Source organism: Engraulis encrasicolus, chromosome 17 (assembly GCF_034702125.1).
Source record: "Engraulis encrasicolus isolate BLACKSEA-1 chromosome 17, IST_EnEncr_1.0, whole genome shotgun sequence".
NCBI lineage: Eukaryota > Metazoa > Chordata > Actinopteri > Clupeiformes > Engraulidae > Engraulis > Engraulis encrasicolus.
Genome location: NC_085873.1, coordinates 48,359,554 through 48,387,053, shown reverse-complemented (window position 1 = coordinate 48,387,053; position 27,500 = coordinate 48,359,554). Strand labels below are relative to the sequence as shown.

The following is a 27,500-nucleotide window of genomic DNA, read 5'->3' as shown; positions in this document are numbered from 1 at the left end:
AGCACGTGCAGTGCGATGCGCTCCGGAGGGGGGCCCAGATGCGGGTGGAGCTCCTTGTTGACCTCTAAAGACACACACCATCAAGATGAGGATTAGATCATATTAGGGCTGTAACGATATTGTATCGAACCGAGAAATCGTGATACACAGAGTCATGATACTGTATCGTGATACAAGGAGGCAGTATCGTGATACTCTTTTTAAAAGTTTTTTTTAATCATCAGTCCAGAAAACAACCACATGATATGAAGTGATAGTGCTTCCAAGCTTCAAATCATCATCAACATTACATTTCAACTTTTTAAAATCATTAGTTGCCTCTTGTAACCTATCCTACCAATTAACTATGAGTTTTTGTTCATAATTGAATTATATGTTGGCAAATATGAAATCGTGGCCTGTATCGAACCGTAGGTCATAAATCATGATACGAAGGATGGGGCAGAGCACTGGTTAATTACTCCCCCCACCAACCTGGCGGGTCAGGAGTGGAACCGGCAACCTTTGGGCTACAAGTCTGACGCCCTAACCTTACCCATGACTGCCCTGATAGTTAGCTGTTTACCCATGACAGATTAGATAGTTAGTTGGGAGTAACTAGTTACAAAAGTAATTAATTACTGTAATAGACTACATTACTTTTTGCTGTAACTTAGAACAGCAAGCTAAGTATCCTGTGTAAGTAATGTAGGGCATTACGGGCGGAAAAGCTGTAATATATACTAGTCACAAATGCTAATAACTTTAGTTACAATACCTTTTACTGTAACTTGGGTTTTAACCCATTGAGGTCTAAGTGCCCTTGAGAGGGCAATTTGACATGTCTCCAAAAACAAATCTGTAACTCTGTGAGTTTTTGTCATTGAAACACATAAGTTACACCATTAGAAACCTCAGACCTTCCAGATTTCAAATATATATATATTAAATAAATTATATAGCTGGCCCAATTTAAAGAAAGTGAAAAGAAATCTTCGCATATTCTGTACTCTCTGCCTGTAGCAGCCACACCTATAGCTATTCACATGTAAAGTACCGGTGCTTGAGTGGCTATTCAGAGGTGACAACACGCCCCTTTCAGGTAGGGTAAACACAGCAGACGTAGAGTGACAGGGGGGTTGGGGCTATCAGAGCACATGGGGATTGACAGGGGGGTGTGGGCCATTAGAGGTTTTTCACACCTATCTCATTAGTATTCAAATGAGACAGGCAGTGGCAGTGACATAGTCATTCTTTTTTGCATTTTGTATGAAAACAACAAAACATTTCTAAATGCACTTTTCACATTTATGCTGCCAACACATTTGTTTACAAGATTCAAACTTCAAAAGTCTTGGCTAGATATATTTATTGTGTGTTTTCTTGAACTTTTTGAAGACGTCTGAAACCTGTTTTTTTGTACAGTTGTGTTTATACTCAATTTAAATAAAACATGATTGTATGACATCCAATTTTTTTTCAGATTATTTCTTGTCAGGCTTTTCACAATACAACCATATATTCCACTTTTGCATAGATGCTTACTGTTAGCTGAAAATACTTGAAAATGTCAGGGTGGTGCAAGCAGCCTAAAAGCCTCTGAAAGGCCTTAGACCTCAGAGGGTTAATGGTGTTCAGTGTGGTGGGTCAAAAAGAAACTATTCCTGAACCCGCTACTATTTAGTACCATGCTGCTGAAACACCTCCTGGATGGAGGTGAAACAGTCATGACTCATGAGTTGATTTACACTGTAAATTGAGAGATTCATATGAAGTTATTTCGATGAGAGTAACTAAAGTAATGCAAAAGTAGTGTAATGCCTTACATTTTAAATATAGTAATATTGTAGTGTAAGGGATTATTTTGAAAAGACAGTGTAACATGTAGGCCTAATCGGTAATGCATTACAGTTTTTGAGTAACTTTCCCAACACTGTCTAAATATAATAATAAAAACAGAATTTGGTAAAACTGCTTTTATTCATTGTGCCCCAACTCACTGGAATGAGCTTCAGAAATCTCTTAAGCTTGCTGTTTTTATGTCTGTAGCTGAGTTTAAAGCATATCTTAATGACACTTTTAAATCTGTCTGCACTTGCTTTTAATCTTGTAATCTCCTTTTAATCTTGTTTTATGTTTATTATTTTATGGTTTTTATTGTGTAATTTTATCTCTTCATCCATATTAATCTGTTCTGTTTTGTCTGTGTCCTGTCTGTAAATGTAAATGTAATGTGTGCTGCCGCCTTGGCCAGGGCTCACTTGTAAAAGAGAATTTTATTCTCAATGTGATTTTATTTCCCTGGTTAAATAAAGGTAAAATAAAAAATATCTTGAGGTGGCCCCTCCCCAGTAATAATAATTTGCCTAGGGCCCCCAAACACCTTGAAATGGCCCTACTCCAAGAAAACCAACAATAGCGCGTTCAGGCCGACTGAGAACCGTGCTGGAGCCCGTTCCCGCACCTAATCGAGAACCGGCCGTCGTGTTCACGCCACATATTTGCGTTCGCGAACTGGAAAGTTGGTTCGAAATGCGAACCGCAAAATAGTAGGTTTTTCTCTGCGAACCATGACGACAGCGTGGCCGTCAGCAGGTTCATCCGGGTACCACAGTCACGTGGGGAAAAAGTTCAGAGCCCGGTATGAACACGGGCGGTTCGCAGACCAGCACTTTAGTGCTGAACGTAACTGGTGCGGGCACCGACACCGGCTCCGTTCTGGTCGGCCTGAAAGCCCTACAAGAGTGGTGAATATTACACAAGAGGCTGTGATGGAGTGACCATCACTAGGGTTGTGGGTAGGGGTGGGTATTGGCAAAGGGTTCACGATTCGATGCGCATCACGATACACATGCCACGATGCGATTCTATCACGATGCATTGCGATTCATGTACTACTGTGATGCATTGCGATATTTACTTCAGTAAATGTGTAAAATACAGCTTATTTGTCAGTTGCTGTGTAGCTTTCATAAGTCAGTTCATTCTATTTAAGCATTTTATCATCTGGGAGAGAGCTTACATCACAACAGAAATATTACCTACTCTCTACTGAACAAAATCAACCCGTGGCAAATATAATTTTATTGTTATCAAATAATCAATTGTCATGAATCCATGCAGTATATTGAGAAAATAAGTATCACGATACCTTGTCATGAATCAATGCATTGTATCGTGAAAGTAAGTATTGCGATGCATCGATATGACGATTATTTTGCACACCCCTAGTTGTGGGTGTGTTCTGACTAACATGCCAACGAGCCTGGCACTTTGGTGTAGCGGTTAGAGCCCAGGTTTACTACTCCAGAAGGTCTGGGTTCAAGTCCCAGCTGGGCAACTCTACTCCCCTTCGCTACAAATGGTGTCAGAAGTGGGATGGCTGCCGTGAGGCCATCGGAAGCATACCCATTGTGTGTGAGCCATAATTCCATGTGAGGGTGACCCCGATGTGAAGGACCCCAGTGATGGGTGAAGCATTGATGATGGGGCGCACTGGATGGGAGAAGCATGATTGGCAGTTGCGTGAGGGACACCATGAGTGTGTGAAGCGCACGGGTGCGCTTCCCGAAGGGGAAGGCAGTGTGATGGAGTGACCATCACTAGGGTTGTGGGTGTGTTCTGACTAACATGCCAACAAGCCTGGCTCTTTGGTGTAGCGGTCAGAGCCCCAGTTAACTACTCCAGAAGGTCTGGGTTCGAGTACCAGCTGGGCAACTACTCCCCTTCACTACAAATGGTGTTAGAAGTGGGATGGCTACTGTGGGGCCATCTGAAGCCTATCCATTCTGTGTGAGCCATAGTTCCATGTGAGGGACCACCAGGATTGGTGACACCAGCGTGAGGGACCTCAGTGATGGGTGAAGCATAGATGATGGGGCACACTGGATGGGAGAAACATGATGGGCAGTTGCGTGAGGGACACCATGAGTGTGTGAAGCGCACGGGTGCGCTTCCCGAAGGGGAAGGCAGTGTGATGGAGTGACCATCACTAGGGTTGTGAGTGTGTTCTGACTAACATGCCAACGAGCCTGGCTCTTTGGTGTAGCGGTCAGAGCCCCAGTTTACTACTCCAGAAGGTCTGGGTTCGAGTCCCAGCTGGGCAACTCTACTCCCCTTCGCTACAAATGGTGTCAGAATTGGGATGGCTGCCGTGAGGCCATCGGAAGCATTTGGCAGTTGCGTAAAGGACACCATGAGTGTGTAAAGCGCACGCATGCGCTTCCCGAAGGGGAAGGCTGTGTGATGGAGTGACCATCACTAGGGTTGTGGGTGTGTTCTGACTAGCATGCCAATAAGCATGGCTCTTTGGTGTAGCGGTCAGAGCCCCAGTTTACTACTCCAGAAGGTCTGGGTTTGAGTCCCAGCCGGGCAACTCTACTCCCCTTCGCTACAAGGCTCACCGAACTCTTCCAGGCTGTACTGCTTCCCTTCGCTACAAGGCTTACCGAACTCTTCCAGGCTGTACTGCTTCCCGCCGAAGTGCAGAGTGTTCCCGTTGTCCTCTGACCGCGGCGGGGACGTCCCCTTGAGCCGGGCCAAATTCTGGAGGATCTGAGACGGCTTCAGCTGGTCCCTCCACTGGTTGATGCCGGAACTGCAAGGAAATCATCCCAATGATCCAAATCATCATCACGTCGGTTATACAGTAAACAAAGCAGGTTTGACATATTCATCTTTAATGAATTTATTAACTCCTTCAACCCCTGAAAGAATATCAACTACAGCATCGCAAACTCATTTCTTGTTATTTTTGAGCAAGATCTACGAAACCTATTGAGGCCTGTTATGTCATGTAAGCATGCATGCTGGGCTGGACTGTATTTAAGTCTCAATTCTGTGAAGTCAGGTGGTATAACGCTGCCATAAATCTTGTAGTTGGCGGTAAAACAACATCTACGTATAAAAATAGGATAACGGACCAAGATTACTTTCATCCTGGGAAAAAAACTAGCAGTAGGCCTACCAACAAACAAGAGACTAGAGACCAAGTGACTAGAGCAGTGGTTCCCAACCTATGGGTCGGGACCCAATCTATGGGTCGCCAAAGATCCACAGTGGGTCGCGAAGCCCTCTTGATTTTAAGGGTTTTAATTTTAATACCATATATTATAGCCCATGTTGAATAAATGACAAAACAAACTAATATATGTATAGAAGCAACACAATGTAAGTGATACATTAAACTGTTATTCTATATTTGACTAAAGACAAATTGAGGAATAAAATGATAACTAATGAGTTTTCGCAGGAAACAGAGTATCATGTGACTCCCTCTCGTGCGGGCGCTCGGACGATTGGGTCACCAAAGCTTACAATAGTAAAAACATGGGTCCCTGAAGAAAAGGGTTGGGAACCACTGGACTAGAGAACTGTCCTTACATGCAGTATGTCTGAGGCAGCCCACAGTAGGAGCCGAAGCGAGACAGGAAGCGGTTCTCCAGGTCGATCACCGTCTCCCCCACTTTCTCATCTCGACCAATCAGGTCGTAATCGTAGACGGAAATCTTCAGGTCCTTGTCTTGCGGGAGGAAGCATGACATCTCAAACATCCTGGAGAGTGCAAAGAGAGAAAGAGAGAGAGAGAGAGAGAGAGATAATGGGATTAATTTATTAATTAGATTTTTTTTTTCATGAAAAAAAGCACAATTCTAATAAATAAATGTGCTATTAGGGGTGTAAATCACAGCCTTCACAGCGATACGATTCAATATCGATTTCTAAAGGCAGTGATTCCATTATTTTCGATACTTAAAAATGCCCAACGATACGATAGGATACGATTCAATTTTTTTTAAAAACAGATTACTTTTCCAATTTTATTATGTTGCACAAAGGGCATTGGGGTCCAGAGATTCGATTATTTTCGACACTTATGCCGCAATCACACCGCCGGCGTTGAAAGAGCCACAACGCTGCTGACTCCTGCCTGGAAAGCACTGGTCAGGGGCGTTGAACGAGGCAAACATTCAACCTGAAGCGTTCAGTCAGGAATCTCGACCAACAGAAGCGCCTGTTTAGAAAAATGTGAACATTCCATTGGCTGACGCCCTGCTGCCGCCGAGCTCATTACATATTTTCAGATGAAGTTCAACTTCTGCCGCCCTCGGTTTTTGACGCTTTCAAAGCCCTCGCCTCTAGAAATGCTCCCGATGCGTTCGCCTCATTCGCCGCCGGCTCTCCCATACAAAGCCAATTACTTCCCCATCTTTCCACGCATTCAACGCCGCTCGGTGTGTCCGCACGGTTAAAGGGACACTGTGTGAGATTTTTAGTTGTTTATTTCCAGAATTCATGCTGCCCATTCACTAATGTTGCCTTTTTCATGAATACTTTTAATACCAGCATCAAATTCTAAGTATTCATTATGACTGGAAAAATTGCACTTTTCATACATGAAAAGGGGGATCTTCTCCATGGTCCGCCATTTTGAATTTCCAAAAATAGCCATTTTTAGCTGCAAAAATGACTGTACTTGGACCATACTAGAAAATATTTGTTTATTACTTTGTAAACTTTCATGTAAAGATCAAATTTGGCAATAGGCAGCCCAGTTTCAATGAGCAGCATAGTTGCAGTACCTTTTTTGACCATTTCCTGCACAGTGTCCCGTAGGATCGATGCATCGCTACATATCGATTATTATTATTTACACCCCTATGTGCCATACAAGAACATATACTGTATGCCTCACTCAGTACCTTCCAAATACTGGGTTGGTAGTGTTTGGTAGATAGTTGTCCCGGTCATCGATGCTCTTTCTTCCCAGAGAAATCTTTATGTAGGGATCACACTGTGTATAGAGGGGAAGCAGAATAAGACACACTCCAGCCTATATCAATAAAATCTTTTCCCAAATAAAATCAGGTGGCCCTCGCCCCAAGACACAAAACACTTTGAGTGGGTTCCAATATTCAGACTCCTGTTATTCACCCATCTATTTAGCCAGGTGCAGACTCAAAATGTAAAAGTTCAATGTAAAGAAAGGTTGGAACGCACACCTATTATCTCCCTTTTATTAATCCCTTTTCATTTTGAGACGATTGGGGCCCACACGGCCCCTTCTCTATCGGATTTTAATCTGGGGTGTACTCACTTTTGTGGGTACATGTTCAAACATTAATGGCTGTATTTTGTGTGAGTGAACAACAAATTTAAGCGGTTATATATGTTTTTAACAGGTCACTAATCATTGTGTCAAAGTGAAATGTTGTCCTATGAAAAGATATACTTTCTATATATATATATATATATATATATATATATATATATATATACTTTCTATTTACTGTCTGCAAAAAATTGTGAGGGGCGGTACTCACTTATGTGACATACTGTATCTTTTAAAAAGATCTCTGATATGCTACAGCCGTGCCTGCGTCTCTCACCCGGCCCTATCGTGCCCCGGCAGGGCCCCAAGAACTATCTTTTAAAAAGATCTCTGGGGTGCATTTCTCGAAACCATAGTTGCTAACTATGTTAGCTACTATGTTGTTTCCCATGCAAATTTCCCATTGATAACTACTCCCATTGGCTAGCAGGCTAACAACAACTACACTTTCGAGAAGCGTACCCCTGATATGCTACAACCGTGTCTGTGTCTCTCACCCGGCCATTGTTGTCTTTGGGCAGGAGGTCGATGTCAGGGCCCCAAGAACTATCTTTAAAAAAGATCTTTGGGGTGCATTTCTCGAAACCATAGCTGCTAACGGGAGTGTGCCTACTGTATGTTCCCACGGTCCATTGGTCCCACAGCCCATTGGTCCCACATCACTAAGACTTTTAGCATTATTTTTTAGGCCCATTGATCCCACAGCCCATTGGTCCCACAGCTTATACCTACTGGCCCATGTTCCCACATTTCTAAGAATTTATTCAAATTTAGGCCCTATGTCCCATGGCAGGGAGAAAGGCATGTTCTCTTAGTTTACTCGGAAATGTGGGAACATGGAGTTGTGGAAAATGGGGCCTATATTTGAATAATTTCTTTAAAATCTGGGAACATGGAGCAGCAAGAATAAGCTGTGGGACCAATGGGCTGTGGGACTAACGGGCTGTGGGAACATAGAGCTGACCCCCTGCTAACTACGTTAGGTACTATGTTGTTTCCAACCCCTGATATGTTACAGCCGTGTCTGCGTCTCTCACCCGGCCGTTGTTGTCTTTGGGTTGGAGGTCGATGCCGCGCACCACGTAGATCCGCACCAGGCACTCCTGAGGCCCGCTCTCCGGCAGCTCGCGGAACTGGCGTGGGGGCGCGGTGACCCCGGGGTCATCAGACAGGGGGTACACCTTAAACGAGCCCTGAGGATGGAACAGAACAAAAAAAGAGGGGCAAAAACATCAGTGGATTATACAGGAAAACTCTTGAATGTTTCACTGCTCACCGTTTAATGTGCATTTTAAAATTAATTTGTCAAAAAATGCAGCCCCTGTTATAATTAAATGGCATAATGTGAGAGTAGGATGAATTTCCTCAATTCATAGCCTCGCCACACAGAAGAATATATATGGCTGTTTTTTTTCTGATTGCGATGAAAGCCTCCGTCAAATTGTAGCCCCTATTTGTAGTTTGTACCAAATAGATTTTTTTTCTTAACAGTCGCCCCCGTGTTTATTTGACGAATCCAGGTATATTGACAGTATGGTGACTGATCAAATTCTGCAGTTTTCTCAAAAATACTATGCAGGTAGCCTGATAAACCAGCCTAAATGTGAGACCGGAGTAATTTTCACTCGTAGCTGAAAAATGTCGGCGCCCAGCAGGTGGCGCTGGTTTACCAGACTAATATGCAGGCAATTAACGTACAACAAAATTGTAGTAGCCTAAAAGTGTCTGACCTTGAATTCTCCAACAACTGTTGGGTCCTCTTCCCCGTTTTCGTTTTTGCCTCTCAGCAGCCTGAAGGTGCTACAGAAGTCCGTTAACCCCTTGAAGTCCTCAATATCCTCCAGCTCCTTAGTGTAGACCTGCCAACACATTCAGATCATAAATTAGTTAATGACACGAGCCATGCCAGACTTGAACCTGGGTCACCATGGGCATGCAAAGGGCTTAAACTTTGATTTTTTTTTCGCACACCTCAGCTGGCAGTTGCGTCTGAGATGGCACCATGGGTCACTCAGCAACAACTTAAAGAAACTCCCGTACACTGACCATTTCGCTGTTCTTTCTTTAATAAACGACGTTTCGGTACTAGACCTTCATCAGGCAATTGATTGGTCTAGGTCTAGTACCGAAACGTTGTTTATTAAAGAAAGAACAGTGAAATGGTCAGTGTGCGGGAGTTTCTTTTTAAGTTGTTGCTGAGAAAATAAATTAGTGAAAGCCCAACCGGGAAATTCCAACTCTCACTGTCTTTGTTGTGACACAGCACTTCACAGCCAGCACTCCACAGCACACAAGTCTTCACTGCACACTGCACACAAAGGGATTGCATTTATGCCTCACCCGTGCAAGGGGGCAGCCCCAAAGGCACCCCAAGGGAGCAGTGCGGTGGGACAGTACCATGCTCAGGCTACTTCAGTCATGGAGGAGGAAGGGGGGGAGCACTGGTTAATTACTCCCACCATCAACCTGGCGGGTCGGGAGTCGAACCAGCAACATTTGGGCTACAAGTCTGACGCCCTAACCACTTACCCATAACTGCCCAGATTAGTACCATAACAATCAGTGAATAATACATCAATCTTCTCTCCTCAGGGACACCACATCTGATGATGGCACATAAACCAATAAACGAATTTCAGTGGTTATGTTGGCCACGTTATTTTGGTAGTAGGCAGGTAGACATAATGACAGACAGACAGACAGACAAAGTGTGCATTCCAATAGGCAGACTTGCATCCTCCACTTGTGCTTGTGGCCTCGCCCCGCCTCCTGGCCCCACCTCCGTGGAGAAAACAATCAAGTTCCCCGCTGTCAGCTTAGCCACAACAATTTTTGAGGGACTATTCTTAATTCACCATCCAATTTGCAAATGATAAAATTACTTAGCAATTGAGCTTTTGCGAGATTTTGAAATATAATGCCAGAGATTCCAGGAATCCTATCGACTCTCTCTGATGATGCTGTTGTCAGTGATGTCATCATGACGTATTACTTCCTGGCACGAGGCCACAAGCACAAGTGGAGGATGCAAGGTCACATATTGGAATGCACTCATTATGACAGACAGAGGGTCTTTCTCAAAGCCTAGGCCAGTGTCCTTCCAAGTGTATCAGCCTAATTAGTCACGCCCAGTGATTGGATACCCTTTATTGATCACGCCCAGTGATTGGATATTCTGTAGAGTTCACCAAAAAGTATCCAATCACTGGGCGTGACTAATTAGGCTGATACACTTGGAAGGACACTGGCCTAGGTTTTGAGAAAGACCCAGACAGACATGATGTCCTCCTCACCTTGAGCGTGTCATATCCTTTCTGCCTGTAGGGGCCGCACTTCTCATGGTCCCCAATAGAGGCGTAGAACTTACTCCACCAGTCCACCACCTCCTTCTCCTGAGATGACATTAATCAATTAATCAATTCATCAATTAACTACTCCACCAGTTCTCCATCTCCTTTTCCTGAGATAACATTAATCAATTAATCAATTAATCAATTAATCAATTAATGAATTAATTACGCCACCAGTCCGACATCTCCTTCTCCTGAAATAATATTAATATTATTAAGACTCACAATCATGCACATGTTTACATTTACATTGCATTAAGTTTTGCAGACGGTTTCATCCAAAGCGTCTTACAAAGAGGACATACGAAGCAATTTAAGTATGCTGGGTGAATACAGAGTACAGCAGTATTATATGTAGGCCTAAGTCATGCACAGACAAAGTGCAGCAATATACTGTATACGCTGTTGAGGAGTACAGTATATAGGCCTAAGCAATGCACAGACAAAGTGCAGCAACATACAGTATACACTGTTGAGGATCAACTGAGTGAGCAAGCAGGACAAAGTAATTGCACGGGGTTATAGAGGGTTACCATTGAACGTCTATACTGTATACTCTCAATGAGGGTAACGAATGAGTAGAGTTAGTTTTGTATTGCACTTCTATTGGTCAGTTGTGGTAAATAATATGGAATATGTTTTCCATATCCATATGTCTGTTTTCCATATGTTAGACATTTATATTCAGTCTAAATAGTAGGCCATTCCAATACTGATATTAGTTAACTGACCACAAAGAACAGATTGAGATTTAAAGAAAGTGACTCTTACCTTTTCTACTCGCTGGTGAATGGTGACAAGCAGTGAAGAGGGGGGAAAAGAAACAGTGTTGGAATTTGAAAGTGAAATAAGCTTCCTGGACATGCTGAATTTGCATAAATTGTGTGGGTGGTGAAGCTGGCTAAAGAGAATGAGTCTGGCTAGCGCGACTGCAAGTAGACTTTAGTCTGGCCAGGAAATCCATCTTACAACATTCCAAATTCCCCCGAAAAATGCAACCAATTACTTTTGAGTATTTCCAAGGGCTGGATGGAGCGTGTTTAAGGCAAATGACACTCCAGGGGTGCATTTCTCAAACGTGTAGTTGTTAGCAGTTAGCAACTTGGGTAGTTGCCAATGGGAAATTGCATTGCAACTAACAAAGTAGCCAACGTAGTTAGCAACCAAGGTTTCGAGAAACGCACCCCAGTTCAGTTAACAGTTAACTGAAAGAATGGGTTGTCAATCAACTTAAGGTTCATCCATTAGCATACAAACTGAGGCGTTTTATAAACAAGAGATCGACATGCCCTTTGCTTCTCCCACGGAGAAATGCTGTACAATGGTTTAGCTGGCCAGACTACATTCTTGAAGAGACTTGCAGTTGCAGTAGCCAGGCTAGAAGAGCATAGATTTTTTTCTGACAGATTGCAAAGCAACAACATGAAATGCAAGCAGCAGAGAACAGATCAACAGAGCTACAATGCATCCAAAGAAAAAAAAAAACTTTGCGTAGATAGAGTTCATAGATCATTTGCCAAGAAAAGCTGCATCTGGTTGTGTGCTGCGGGACAGTAAATCATTGAAGAATGTTAAATTAAGCATATTTTTAAATTAAGCATATTTTTAAACGAAGCATGTTTTTCAATGCTATACAGGTATGAGGCAGATAAACAACTAGAGGATCGAATAATCAAAAGCACCACACATTATGAGTCAATTGTCAGAAGACTTCAAAACATGGTAACACTTTATTTTAGGGTTCACATGTTAGCAACTGATACATGCCTTACTGTTTGTAAAAGTGATTTATAGTATAAATGTGCTAAGCAAAATCAATCATTTGTTAAGCGTGCATTCACAAATTTCTTGTTCTTTGCCAATATGTCCTTGATTATTGATATAGCCTTAACGAGGACATAGTAGGCCATCGATCTTGCTAATCACATGTTTTCTACAAAGTAAGTCACTTGTTCAGACAGTAATTAGCTATGTGTAATGGATGTCAAGTGGCGTATTTCGGCGGTGGAACGTTAGTAAACCTCCGTCCCGAAGCCCAATACAGATGCAATAGCGACTGAGCTATCAGCCTAGATTTTAAAGTGATACTGTCCCATTTTTGGAAATGAGCTTATTTTACACCTCTCCTTGAAGTAAATGATGGAGTTTTATCTTTCTCCTGTACTTTCAACTGTTCTCTGAGTATGGCACTGCAAATTTTATCTCTAAGCTAGCAGTTAACATTGAGTCCTATGAGACCAGTTAGCCGCCAGCTGGTCTCACAGGACTCAATGTTAATTGCTAGCTTGGAGGTAAAATGTGCACTGCCATACTCAGACAACCACAGGAAGTACAGGAGAAAGGTAAAAGTCAATCATTTAACTCAAGGAGAGGTATAAAATAAGATTATTTCCAAAAATGGGACAGTGTCACTTTAAGCTCAGCAGTCAGTGTGCTCCCATGCTAGGAAGTAGCTAGAGGTCCCGAATCCGAGCCTCAAGTGGTGGATGCCCTCCGTTACACATGTACAGTATTAGTGTCTAACACGTGAACTCTCAAGCCAAGTGTTCCCGAAAACATACTATATCCCGTGTGAGACCTGCATGTTTTCCTCACTGATTAAGGTATTAATCGTTCGTCCCTGATTAATTCACATGATCTGGTCAATACTGTACTTTGTTGCACATACTATGTGGTGAGGGGTGGTGACCAGCCTGTCTACAGCAGACGACATGCCATACAGAAACTGCAAATCAGAATTTCGACCATCAAATTTTGGTTATGGTCTTAAACAAACTCCAAATGACAAGAAACTGAGGAATTTAACGACTCAAATCAAATGGGAAGATGAAGACAAACCAGCCTAAATGTGAGATTGAATGTGTAATTTAGTCTGGCCCCGATGAACGGTACATCAGAAGATTGTTGATGAGAACAACCCGTTGTCTTTCAATCCGTGCCTGTTCCTATAGGCCGGCACTCTGACCAATCAGCGCTATCTTTCTCTTTCTTTCTTGATGTGCTTTCCCAACGTTGCGAGCTTCATCGTCACTCCCTCAAAACCCCGCCCACTTTGATTCAAAACAAATCTCTGCATTGTGATTGGCTTGCCAGATTCTTGGCAAGCCTGGCAGACCACTCCAACGATGTGTGGCCAGACCCACTCGCGAGACCTACGCTACTTGAGCGACGGAAGTCATTATTTGTCTATGGAGGGTCGGCGACTAAAGCGACCAATACGAATTTGCTAGGAGCGAAGCAACCTGAGCGACCAGAGCGAATTTCCGCGATTAAACTCAAGCTAATATTATGGTAATGAGCTGTAGGGCTGGGAATCGATCCAAATTTCCTGGATCGATTCCATTCCGATCCACAAGGTCACGATCCAATTCGATCCACGATCCGATCCGATTCGATTCAAAATCGATCATCTGTAATGCTGGGTTGTTACTTAAACCTTTATGCCTAGAATTCTAAGGGTGGCTATAAAAACCTAAATACAGTATCTCAGCCTTTCATGCCCACACAAACATGAAATACCATGGTAGCCAATATGAATGTGGAAGAGAGCTACAGGATGTGCTTGAAAAAATAGCGCCTATAATCATCTGCAAAAGATCGATCCACAAAGTTGTGAATCGATATCACACTTTTCGAACATGAATCGATATTGGATCACGATTCGATCTTTTGAACCCAGCCCTAATGAGCTGTGAGGCGGCTCGGCGAAAACCAATTGGAATGTTCATATCTCCGGATGTCCCAGGCTGTCAAGCCAGAGCCGTTAGGTGATTAGCTAAATCAAACATGTCAATGTCACGTCCAGAGCGAATAAATTCGAATTCATGGCGAAACTTCTTCAGCAACCTCAGCTACCTGGTTTGTGTAGGTCGTATCTAGTCTATACGCACCACAATGCTGTCACCAGATGTAACATGTAACCAAATGTCACTTGTCGTGTTTATGACGCGTGGCCCCATATTGAATCAACTGTATACTGTAGGCCAGTGGTCACTAATCTTTTTTGGGGGGGCTGTACCGGAGAGAGTAGAGAGAGAGAGGTTCCATTGGCCCATTGTTTCCGGGTTCTATTATTGCAGGGGGGGGGGGGGGGGGAATCCCCCTTTAGGCAGACCTAGGCAGACCTAAGGACTGTTCTATTCAATGCTAGGAGCATTATGACACCCCCTTTTAGGCAGACCAGAACCTGGTCACATTAGGTGCCCATAGAAACCTATTATGTTGGCATATCTCTATATACTTCAAGAATCTCTAGCTGTACCAGCCCTATTCAACACTACAGTGTAGACCTACCTCAGCTTCCAGCAGTGGCCTGCTGTCCTCCATGTTGATAGCCAGGTCACGGGGTGGCGACGCCATCAAAGCCACTGGGATGAAAAGGAACAGATTAGTGAACAGACATGTCAAGTTTAGGATTTACAATCTGCAATGTGTCTTTAAACGATTTCCTCATTGCTGTAATTTGCTGTTATTGCTGTAAGTAACAAACAGAGACACCAAAAATAAAGTTTGCGACATCAGACTCCCATTACTGTTTTGTATTATTGTATTGGGACAAATCGATTTGCCCAATCATCAGAAAAAACAAATGCTGACGTCTCTGAAGAGGAGATTAGAAGGGTCTTACTTTTGGAGGACATGGAGAGTTCTGAGCGGATCTCGTAGGGGTCGCATCTGAACTCCTCCAGGGAGGTGATGGTGCACTGGCCCACCACCGGCTTGCGGCCGAACGGGCGATGATCTATCACCTTCAGCACGATAGGAGGAGTGTACATCTCCTCTTTGGGGAGCAGCTGCAGGGAGAGAGCAGGGTTAGTTTAATTAAAAATTTTATTTTTGGGGCTTTTTGCCTTTATTTGTGTGATAGGACAGTGAAGATATGGACAGGAAGCGAGTGGGAGAGACAGGGAAGAGTCGGCAAATGACCCGAGCCGGAATCGAACCCCGGTCGCCAGCGTAGTGGCCTGGTGCCCTACCGACCGTTAAGGGCCGTACACACACATCGCTGCTATTTACTAGCTTCTCGCTTGCTCGCCTACTCGCCTCTCTTTCATGGAACGTTTGCTGAAAGTTCCCACAACTTTAACTGCCAATGAACAGGCGAGAAGTACCGAACTCTGCCTTCCAATTGGTTACACCCTTACTCGCCTCGCTTGAAGATAAAATATTTTCAACTCGGGATCCGCCCACATGGCATCGCTTGTACAGTACTCGCCTACTCTCCTGCGAGTCTCGCTGGAATACATCGACATTCTATTGACTTCATTCGCAGAGCGAGTAACTAGCAGCGACGTGTGTGTACGGCCCTTTAGGCTACGGTAGGGCCTAGAGCAGGGTTAGTTGAGGGTGAAAATTGAGCACATCCTAGGAAAAGGCGTAGAGCAAAGGCTGGCTAAAAGTTTAGAGTGAGGACGAGTCTGCACATTTAAACATATTTTCTTCTTTGTTTTTTTTATTCCATTGCAAAGATTGTGTTTCGATTTTTCTGCACCAATTTTTTTTACATAACGTTTTGGGTGAACACCATGTCACGGTTGGTTGAAGCTGACTTTTACATTTTTATCTTGTCATTTGATTGTCCTGCTCCCATGTCACGGAGGTAGGGACACATAGGAGGCGAAGCGAGCGAAGCGAAGAGAGGCGAAATTCAACCGTCATCAGGTCTTCGCGGCGAATCAAATGGAATGGAACAGTTATGTTGTTGATTTGATTGGGCCGCGGCAGGCGAATTCGCTCCTCATTTGCATAACATTAAACTTCCTTTAATCATTTTGCTTCGCTTCGCTCCTGTTCGCTTGCTTTCGCTTGCCTTCTCCTCTCTCATAGGAATGAATGGCAAAGTTCGCAAATTCGTGTGTATGTGTCCCTACCGTCAGACTTTTTTTTATGTGCACGCTGTAAAATTCCTCCTTCAAAGATCAAACTATCTATTATTATTATTATCTTGTGTTTTTGTAAAAGTTGTAAATTATTCACTCCCACACGATCTCACCACTTTGAGGAAGAGGACGGAGACGGGGAAGTTGGGGCTCTTCTTCATGTTCCTGATGGTGGCCGAGTGGACCACCTCCCCCCCGCACTCCACCACCAGGCTGGGAGAGGAGATGCTGGCCAGCTGGTACGCCTTCATGTTGCGCAGGCCCCACGCCAAGATCTGAAAACGTACGTAGACATACGTAGACATTAGGTGTGGACATAGACAACTAGACAATAGACAGTACACATACATTACACCTAGAATACCTATACAACATAAACAGACAGACATATAGGCCCCACGCCAAGATCTGAACAGAATAAAAGTCAAGTCAAGTCGGCTTCATGTTGCGCAGGCCCCACGCCAAGATCTGAACAGAAAAAAAGGCAAGTCAAGTCGGCTTCATGTTGTGCAGGCCCCACGCCAAGATCTGAAAAGAAAAAGTCAAGTCAAGTCGGCTTCATGCTGGTACGCCTTCATGTTGCGCAGGCCCCACGCCAAGATCTGACAAGAAAAACACCCAATACATTTTAGGCCCCACGCCAAGATCTGACAAGAAAAACACCCAATACATTTTAGGCCCCACGCCAAGATCTGACAAGAAAAACACCCAATACATTTTAGGCCCCACGCCAAGATCTGAACTGAAAAACACCCAAAACATTTCAGGCCCCACTCCAAGATCTGAACTGAAAAACACCCAAAACATTTCAGGCCCCACGCCAAGATCTGACAAGAAAAAGTCAAGTCATGTCAACTTTATTGTCAATTTCTTTACATGCACTGGTATGCCTTCATGTTGCGCAGGCCCCACGCCAAGATCTGAACAGAAAAACACCCAGTACATTTTAGGCCCCACGCCAAGATCTGACAAGAAAAACACCCAATACATTTTAGGCGCCACGCCAAGATCTGAAAAGAAAAAAAGTCAATACATTTTAGGCCCCACGCCAAGATCTGAACAGAAAAAAACGCAATACATTTTAGGCCCCACGCCAAGATCTGACAAGAAAAACACCCAGTACATTTTAGGCCCCACGCCAAGATCTGAACAGAAAAACACCCAATACATTTTAGGCCCCACTCCAAGATCTGACAAGAAAAACACCCAATACATTTTAGGCCCCACGCCAAGATCTGACAAGAAAAACACCCAATACATTTTAGGCCCCATGCCAAGATCTGAAAAGAAAAAAAGTCAAGTCAAGTCGGCTTTATTGTCAATTTCTTTACATGCACCGGTCATACAAAGAATTGAAATTACGTTTCTTACTTTCCCATGCAGACATTGACATACGTAGACATTAGGTGTGGACATAGACAACTACACATAGACAGTACACATAAATTACACCTAGAGTATCTATACAATACCCATACAGACATATAAACAGGGCTGTAGTGGAGGGTAAACGCACGTAAACGCCGTTTACGCACCTCTGGAATTTAGGAAATAGCTTTTATCCACCTCTAAATAGCGTTTACGCAGCTCTAAATAGCGTTTACGCAGCTCTTAATGGCAATTACGCACGTCAAAGTTCCCTGCGCATTGTGATCTGCCGTTGGAATAATCCAAAATAAATTTGGTGTCATTTAAAAAATATTGTTGAACATAACGCTATTAGTAGGAATCATTTTCATCTGCTCTATATTCGGGTATGTGACCTTCCAATCAGTGCCTTTCGGCTGCGGCGGCGACACCAATCAGGATCCAGGGAATATGTAAACACATACACGTTGTGTAGTTGCCTGCCTGCCTACCTGTTCAAAGTTAGTCATCATGGATATTAGGAGATATTTGAAGAGACCATCCAGTGGTTCCAGTACAAAGTAAGACTGACAGAGATCAATTTACATGAGTCGTTGTGTAGCACAATGTTACACAACCCTCGTGTCAGAATTTGCACCCAGAACCAGGTGAGATTTTTTCAATGCCCACATTTAACTGTAAATTCAGTAGATTAAAGGATAACTTTAGCCAATATCAGTATGCTGTTGTATTGCTCACGCTACCCTTGACTTGTCAGTACCCGGTGATGCTGCATTTTTTTTACTTTCCCAGATCTGAGCTATTCTAATGGGGGCAGACTTTGTTTACATTGAGTGCGTATACATGCAGTTCAGTATTCCGGATATGATCGGGATATTAAGTATCCCGAATTTGCGTTTGAGCATATAAACACGTCAGTATCCCGAATAAGCCCTTATTCGGGATACTGAAAAATCGGGATATGCTAGGACAGAAGCCAGGATACTGCCGCATGTAAACACCTTATCTTGGATACAGGGGCTTCCCATAGAACGCTGTCGCTGGTATCTAGGCTACACGCATTTGAAGAGAATTCTACAACAGCCAAGAATGTTGCTGGGATATTACGTTCTGTGCTCATATAAACACCTTATCCCGAAAATGACCATAACCGGGATATGCCTCATATTCAGGATACTGAACTGCACGTATACGCACTAGAGCATGACACGGGAGTGGATTTTCACTCCCGTCCCATCCCGGTCCCAGAAAAAAAATCCCATACCGCCCCGTCCCGGAGTGGAGTAAAAGAAACAAATCCCATCCCGTCCCGTCCTGAAAATAATGTCTCCCAATCCTGCCCACTCCCACTCAAAATCAACCCCACTCCCGTTTCGTCAAAAAATACGCAGCATTCCCGCACCTGTTCATTTTTATACCCGCTCCTGCCCGCTCCCATTCATCTTTACTCCTGCCCGTTCCCGTGCATTTTTAAAATTTTGACTCCCATCCCGCGGGAATCCCGCAGGACCAACGGGACCCACGGGAATTCCTGAAAAATGTCATCCTCTAATACGCACTGAGTAAAAACTTTCTTAACATAGGCCTTCTCCAAATACTATCCCAAAATGTATCGCTGTTTGCTAGTTGTCTGCTGATGTTGCATAACCTTTTGGATGTTATTGGGAATAAATCAAGATGTTTTTTTTTTAAATGTAAACAAACACCTGCCCCCATTACAATGACCAGGATCTCGGAAAAGGCTGAAGAAAAAAAAATTCTCAGGTACTGACAAGTCCAGGGTAGTGTGAGCATTACAACTGCATGTCGAAATTGGCAGAGGTTATCCTCTAAGTTGCAGTTACAAGCAAGCCAAGGGGGCGTTTTAAAGTATGAAGGTCACAAGTGTCCTCCTCTTACCTCGATGGCGGTGAGCTGGACCACGGGCCGGACTCCCTGGGGCACCATGTACAGCTTGTCCCCCCTCATGGAAGGCACCAGGGGCAGCTCGGTGTCATTGCCCTGCGGACGCACGGAGCAATCACACCGTCAACACACTGGTGACGATTAGCACAGAAGCAATACATACGGTAGTACACAGTATCAGGGCTCTAAATTAACCCATTAATGCCTAAAGCACTTGCAAAAAAGGGTGCTGAATGCTTAAGCCCTTTTTTAGAAAATTTGCCCTCAGCCTATAAAAAACGAAATATCTCAGGCTCTGAAGCACATAAAAACATGCTATAAGTTGCCTTTAAACGCTAAGACCCCATCTTGCATTAGAATGCGTTCATTCAGCTCGAACATACCAAGATTTTTAATAAAATTGTCTTAAATCTCATGAGCCTGAATGTTGCGTCATGCAGCGCCAGGCGCCAGGGGCAATGTTGCGCAACGCAACATCCAGCATCAATGGGTTAGCACCAGCCAACCGGCCAAATGCTGGTGAAAGTGCTGGTGGCTGGTAGAAAAGACCAACTTACAGTACCAGCCACTTTGACCCATTAGTGGGTGTTTGTTTGGCTAGTAAGATTAAAATCTATTCAAATCAGTTTGGCTGGTGTTGAAAAAAGTTAATTTAGAGCTCTGCATAGTGTGTACAGTATGTACACAGTATGAACATTACTGCAGTATCTAGATAGTACATAGTGTGCACAGTAGTCATGTACATTACTTCATATCTACAGTACTTTCATTTAAGCCTGTATGTGCCTATAACATCTGCTATGCTAGATGGTTTTTGGATACACGCCCAAACACACACCCACACACACAAATCTAAAGTAAACAATGTAAATATTAATGTAAATACTAACAAATACTAACACATACAGTAAATGGCACATAGAAACAAACATGTACACACACAAACACACACACAGTCTCTCACACACACTCTCTTGTACACACACACACACACGCACGCACGTACACACACACAGACACAGACACACACACACACACACACACACACACACACACACACACACACACACACACACAGAGACACACAGACACACACACACCTTATCCTTGAGAATGAGTTCTGCAGACACCAGCACGTCTCCTGCATGTTGCCCCCTCTGCATGACGGGCCGCCAGAGGAGGCGAGGGGTGCTGTCCATACCCGGCTGGAGCTTCACCACCGGCCTACACGTACTGCGGCCCAGCATCTCATCCTTACCCTGGTAATAACACATGACATTATATTACATTACATTATATTACATTACACTACATTACATTACATGACATTATATTACATTACACGTACTCCGGCCCAGCATCTCATCCTTACCCTGGTAATAACACATGACATGACATTACATTACATTATATTACATATGCCAAGCATCTCATCCTTACCCTGGTTACAACACATGACATGACATTATATTACATTATATTACACTACATGACTATACATTACACTATTACATTACACGTACTCCTGCCCAGCATCTCATCCTTATCCTGGTTACAACAGCATTACATTACATGACATTACATTACATTACATTACACTACATTACAATACATTACATTATATTACATTACACGTACTCCGGCCCAGCATCTCATCCTTACCCTGGTAATAACACATTACATTACATTACACTACATTACACTACATTACATTATATTACACGTACTCCTGCCCAGCATCTCATCCTTACCCTGGTGATAACAGCATTACATTACATTACATCTCATCCTTACCCTGGTAATAACACATGACATTACATGACATTATATTACAATTAGAGATGCACCGGATCCTGACTTTTAGGATCCTGCCGGATACCGGATCCACTGCTTAAGATCCTGCCGGATCCGGAACCGGATACCGGATCCTACAAAAGGGTTGAAACATACAGTATAGTCTACTCGCACACGTGGGCCCTTTTTATTACGTTGGCTCAAACTATTTTTTAGACGCATTGGCTTACTGCCACACTGCCTGCACTGGCCGCTTCCAAAGGGCTTTCACTCCATGCAGTGATTTGGGTTGTGAAAGATTGACTGAAAAGCCTAGGCTAGAGATGCCCCAGATCCCGATTTTAAGGTAACTGCCGGATACCGGATCCACCGCTTAAGATCCTGCCGGATCCGGATAGTCTGAAAAACCCTATTATCCTGTCGGATCCGGAACCGGATCTTGGATCCTGTACATCTCTAATTACATTACATTATATTACATTACACTACATTAGATTACACCACAATACATTATGTTAGATTACAATAAATTAGATTGCAATACATTACATTATATTACACTACATTTATTATATGGTGTGACGTCATCGGTCGAATGCTCCATTCATTTTAATGGGGCTCCCCAACGTTCGCACGTCTGTTATTTTTCGATAACGGACGGGTTGGTCTATATCAGACCGCTGTCAATGGCAACAAGACTTTTCACTGCTAAAGCGACTTTTCAACAAGACTAATCAGCTGCTGTGATAGACAACACCTGTTGTCCTGGCTACCTAGCTGTTGCCTAGCGGTGTTCCACAACGGCACTGTTTTGTTTTGCGCAGCAACAATCTTTTGACATGAAAAACTATAATAAACTTAACATTAAATAGGCCTAAAGAAATGTCCCCGCCATGTGTGAATCATTTAAGTATATCCATATAATAAGCGGGTTAACGTTCGGCGAGTCGGTCGCTTTGTGGAATAGCAGCACTTCAGAGAGAAGTGCTGCTCCGCTCCACGTCGGGGTCTAAAGATTCTCTCTGTCGTGCTGCTATTCCACGGTTGCGACCTTCTCGCCGAACGTTAACCCTTACTTAATTAATCCATTATTGGCCAATCTTTCCAAATCCACAATTTTTCACTGAAATGGGAAAAAAATCATCCTGTGCAGTAACTAACCACTTGGTATTTGTCAAAGATCTCCATAATGTGGAGGTTTGTGTGCGAGAGCTTGAAGGTTTTACCAAATCACTGTTTTGACACCTTACAAGGAGGTAATGCCAGAGAGAGTAGAGAGAGAGAGGTTCCATTGGCCCATTTTTTCCGGGTTCTATTATTGCAAGGGGGAGGGAGGGGGGAATCCCCCTTCAGGCAGACCTAAGGACTGTTCTATTCATTCTAGGAGTATTATGACACGCCCCTTTAGGCAGACCGGAACCTGGTCATGTTAGGTGCCCATAGCAACCTATTACATTGGCACATCTCTATATACTTAAAGAATCTCTGGTAATGCTTATAACACACCACTTGGTCTTTGTCGAATATCTCGAGCACCACGTCTGGAGGGTTGTGTATGAGAGCTCGGGGGTCTGATACCTTAAAAGGAGGTAAGTACTATATACTAAAAACTAACCACTTGGTCTTTGTCGAATATCTCGAGCACCACGTCTGGAGGGTTGTGTGCGAGAGCCTGGGGGGTTTTACCTAACCATTGCTCTGATACTTTAAAAAGGAGGCAAGTATACTGATAGAGTAACTAACCACTTGGTCTTTGTCGAATATCTCGAGCACCACGTCTGGAGGGTTGTGTGTGAGTGCCTGGGGGTCTCCGTAGATCTCCACGCTGTTGAAGATGAGCGTCTGGTCCCAAGTGGGGTTCAGGCAGGACTTCACCGTCTCCGTGGTTTTGCTCACGTGCAAGAAGGACACGTGGGCGTACGGGTCTGATTTGGGGTGAGAAAACGGGCAGGCATTTCACATTTTTTTGAAACAGGCATTTTACACCTAGGAGAAATTTGGATTTTAAAATTACAGCATGGCTGTTTTAAAGTAAAGTAAAGGTGAGTTTTGCTGTTTTGCACAAGAACGCCAATGCAAGACGGACAAGTGGGCGAAAGTCTTCGCTCATAAAAAATCGAGGACATGTGGGTTTTAACTCATTTGACAAGTATGACTGCTGGATGTATGAATCTCCACAGACACAATGAGAAGAACATTAATTTGTACATTTTATTGGACTGTGCTGCCCTAGCAGCTTATGGACCTAGACGACTAGACTCTATTGGCCATGTTGTGTTTTGTGTGTCTTTAATGTGCATTTACAGTACATGTGGATTGTACAGACAATAAAAGTTTATCGGTAACACTTTACTTTACGGATCGCTAATAAGGTGTTCATTTCAAAGTAATTTCTCAGTAATTTCAGTCTAATTTTATGGTAATAACTGCTTGTTATTAGTAATAACAGCAAAATAACCATATGGTTCCCAGTGCAATTACACTATAATTTCCCATTGATAACAGCAAAAATAACCATACAGTTTCTTATCTTATCTTACATGTATTTATTTACTAACCTGAGAAGCTGTCTTTATCCAGAGCAGTGAGGTTCCTGGCCTGGTACACATACACCCTCAGGTGATAAGCATAGGCTCCTGCAATAAACCGAAACAACAACAAAAAAAAAACACAGTCTTGAAGAGTGCATCAGTAAACATAACAAAAACACTTACAGTTGTTTACCCTCCTTATTCAAATGTATTAACTTAGTAGACACACCTCATTCACATTTACAGTGCCCTCCATAATTATTGGCACCCCTGGTTGAGATGTGTTAAAAGCCTTAAAATAAATTCAGTGTTTATTGCAGAAGAATACTGTCACACTGAAAATTTTAGGAAAATGTAGCCTTCAACTCAAATGAATTGTAGGAAAATAAAAAAAATCCCTGACTAAAAAATAATTATTTTTCATTAAATCACCTGTTCCACAATTATTGGCACCCTTAACAATTCCCAGGAAATAAATATAATTGAAGCATTTCTGTCATTTCTACAGTAGTTTACAAAGTTTACCAGAGTATGTAGGAACATTTAATTAGTAATTCATCACTTCCTGTTTCCCTGGGGTATAAATATGACGTGACACCGAGGCCATTTCTCTTATCCACTCTTAAACATGGGAAAGACAAAGGAACACAGCATACAAGTGAGGCAGATGTGCGTCAACCTTCACAGGTCAGGCAGAGGCTACAAGAAGATTGCCACTCAACTGCAGCTGCCCATATCCACTGTGAGAGGAATAATTAAGAAGTTAAAAACAACTGGAACAGTGGTAAACAAGCCTGGACGAGGACCCAAGTTTATTTTGCCACCACGCACAGTGAGGAGGATGGTAAGAGAAATCAAAATATCTCCAAAGCTCACTGTTACAGAATTACAACAAATGGTAGCATCCTGGGGTCACAAAGTCTCCAAATCAACCATCAGGCGCTGTCTACACGCCAACAAGCTCTTTGGGAGGCATGCACAGAGAAAACCTTTCCTCACCCACAATCATAAACGCAAACGTCTGGAGTTCGCCCAGCGGTATTGGGGCTTCAACTGGGACCGTGTGCTTTGGTCAGATGAGACCAAGATTGAGCTTTTTGGCAACAAACACTCTAAGTGGGTCTGGCGTGCCACGAAAGATGCGCATGCTGAAAAGCACCTCATACCCACTGTGAAGTATGGGGGTGGGTCAGTGATGCTGTGGGGCTGTTTCGCTTCCAAAGGCCCTGGGAAGCTTGTTAGGGTGCATGGCATCATGAATGCTTTGAAATACCAGGACATTTTAAATCAAAATCTGTTGCCCTCTGCCAAAAAGCTGACGATGGGTCGTCACTGGGTCTTTCAGCAAGACAATGACCCTAAACATATGGCCAAATCTACACAGAAATGGTTAACCAGACACAAAATCAAGCTCCTCCCATGGCCATCTCAGTCCCCAGACCTCAACCCCATTGAGAACCTGTGGGGTGAGCTGAAGAGGAGAGTACAGAGGAGAGGACCCAGGTCTCTGGATGATTTAGAGAGATTCTGCAAAGAGGAATGGCTGAAGATCCCTCTTTCTGTCTTTTCCCATCTTGTGAAACATTATAGGAGAAGATTAGGTGCTGTTTTGTTGGCAAAAGGGGGTTGTACAAAATATTAACAACAGGGGTGCTAATAATTGTGACACACATTATTTGATGTCAAATAATTATTTCTTTATGAGGGATTTTTTCCCCACTGAATAAATGCACTTGTATTGAAGGTTGGATTTTTCTCTTTTTTTCCATTAAGGTCCCATATTATTTAGAGAAAAATAATAATAATTGGAAGCTAAAAAACACATCTCAACCAGGGGTGCCAATAATAATGGAGGGCACTGTATTACTATAGTAGAATTAGCATTACTAACATCAGGGCACACACCGAAAGCTTTAATAATGCATATGATACAAACATGATACACAGAAATCTTTAGCACGCTACTTGACGGTGTCTTATGTATGACATAACAGTGTCGTAACATAGTCTATCATGTACTGTATGTGTCATAAACATCTCCTCAATGTCATAAACATTTTATGACTATGCCATTAGGTGACATTCGGTTATGGTACAGCCCAAACAATGTCAACTTTTGTGTCTTTTTGTTTTGACACTATTATGACACTGTTACGTCGTACGTATGACGTCGGTGTCAAGTTGAGTGTAACCCAGAAATGTTTGTCTAGCATTCTTACTGTCGAATGTGCAGGACACGGTTGGGGTGTTGGCTCCAAACACTTTGCTGGAATCTTTGGAGCCTTTCTCATCATGGTCAACACCCTGTACACAGACAATGGGAACACATCCAGTACACTGTAGTAATTGCCAGCCAGCTAAACTTAAAGGGACACTGTGCAGGAAATGGTCAAAAAAGGCACTGCAACTATGCTGCTCATTGAAACTGGGCTGCTAAGTGCCAAATTTGATCTTTACATGAAAGTTTTCTAAGTAATAAACACATATTTTCTAGTATGGTCCAAGTAGAGTCATTTTTGCAGCTAAAAATTGCTATTTTTGGACATTCAAAATGGCGGACCATGGAGAAGATCCCCCTTTTCATGTATGAAAAGTGCAATTTTTCCAGTCATAATGAATACTTAGAATTTGATGCTGGTATTCATGAAAAAGGTAACATTAGTGAATGGGCAGCATGAATTCTGGAAATAAACAACTAAAAATCTCACACAGTGAGAGTTTCTAAGTTAACTCAACTTGAGACTTTGATTTCTGAGCTGACACAAATACAAGCCACAAGTTGAGTGAAGTTACAAACTTAAGGTAGCAGGGTAACTTAAGGCAGAAATTGTCTTAACAGGCTTGCCATATTTTACAGTGTAGTTCTCGAAGTTTATGGCTCCCAAGCAGCACTTTACCATGCAATCTATGGATACTTATATATCTTTGTTCAATTAGGCTCCAACTATTTGTATTAATAATGAATAATGGATAGATCATTATTTGATTAATATATACATGAAGCTTTCAAAGCTATTTCCAAATGAGTATTGATGGATTTGTTTTAGCAGAGGTTCTCGGAGACAGGACAAAAAGGCTTCTATTGAATGTCTCTGTATAGTACTGGCTACTATTAGCCTACATAATGAGTAAAATACTTGCCTCCTACGAAGCATGCACCATGTGGGACAGTGATGCATCAAATACTCACTAGCGCCCCCTCCAGGTTAAAGATGGCAGACGCTCCGACGCGCTGCGCTGGGGCCATCTTCCTCCTCCACCGTCGCCGGCGAAATGTGTCTGACGAGCGCTCCTTCTTGTGGAACTTCCAACCAATCAGAGAAGAGTACTCCCAGCCTTCTGGGTCCCCCTGGTCTCTCTTCTACCAATCAGGAGAGAGAGAGAGAGAGAGAGAGAGAGAGAGAGAGAGAGAGAGAGAGAGAGAGACAGAGACAGAGACAGAGACAGGTAAAGAGAGACAGACAGACAGTCAGGACAGTTAGACAGACAGTAGAGTACAGTAAAACATTTAAATATATCAGTACAAGCAACCCATATTATATGTCACTGATAACAAGAGGCCAGCCAAAAATGCAAGCCCAAC

General features: G+C 43.1%; 1 protein-coding gene across 4 annotated transcripts in view; it reads right to left on the bottom strand.

Annotated features, from left to right (window-relative positions):
• Positions 1–27,500, bottom strand: part of LOC134466903 (myoferlin-like) — a 115,440-nt gene that overhangs the window by 13,644 nt on the left and 74,296 nt on the right. For 2 of the 4 annotated variants that reach the window (XM_063220799.1, XM_063220802.1), the window contains 17 exons: positions 27,108–27,278; positions 26,137–26,221; positions 23,945–24,022; positions 23,130–23,311; positions 20,693–20,851; positions 19,587–19,688; positions 16,433–16,594; positions 15,068–15,233; positions 14,734–14,807; positions 11,212–11,223; positions 10,384–10,482; positions 8,821–8,949; positions 8,128–8,283; positions 6,681–6,772; positions 5,362–5,532; positions 4,428–4,576; positions 1–64 (listed from right to left, as the gene is read on the bottom strand). The exon at positions 1–64 is cut by the window's left edge and continues 76 nt beyond it. In XM_063220799.1, the coding sequence (XP_063076869.1) occupies positions 1–64; positions 4,428–4,576; positions 5,362–5,532; positions 6,681–6,772; positions 8,128–8,283; positions 8,821–8,949; positions 10,384–10,482; positions 11,212–11,223; positions 14,734–14,807; positions 15,068–15,233; positions 16,433–16,594; positions 19,587–19,688; positions 20,693–20,851; positions 23,130–23,311; positions 23,945–24,022; positions 26,137–26,221; positions 27,108–27,278 (2,051 nt within the window). Of the gene's footprint in view, positions 65–4,427; positions 4,577–5,361; positions 5,533–6,680; positions 6,773–8,127; positions 8,284–8,820; positions 8,950–10,383; positions 10,483–11,211; positions 11,224–13,108; positions 13,166–14,733; positions 14,808–15,067; positions 15,234–16,432; positions 16,595–19,586; positions 19,689–20,692; positions 20,852–23,129; positions 23,312–23,944; positions 24,023–26,136; positions 26,222–27,107; positions 27,279–27,500 lie in introns of all 4 variants that reach the window. The other 2 variants (XM_063220803.1, XM_063220801.1) reach the window with 2 other exon arrangements.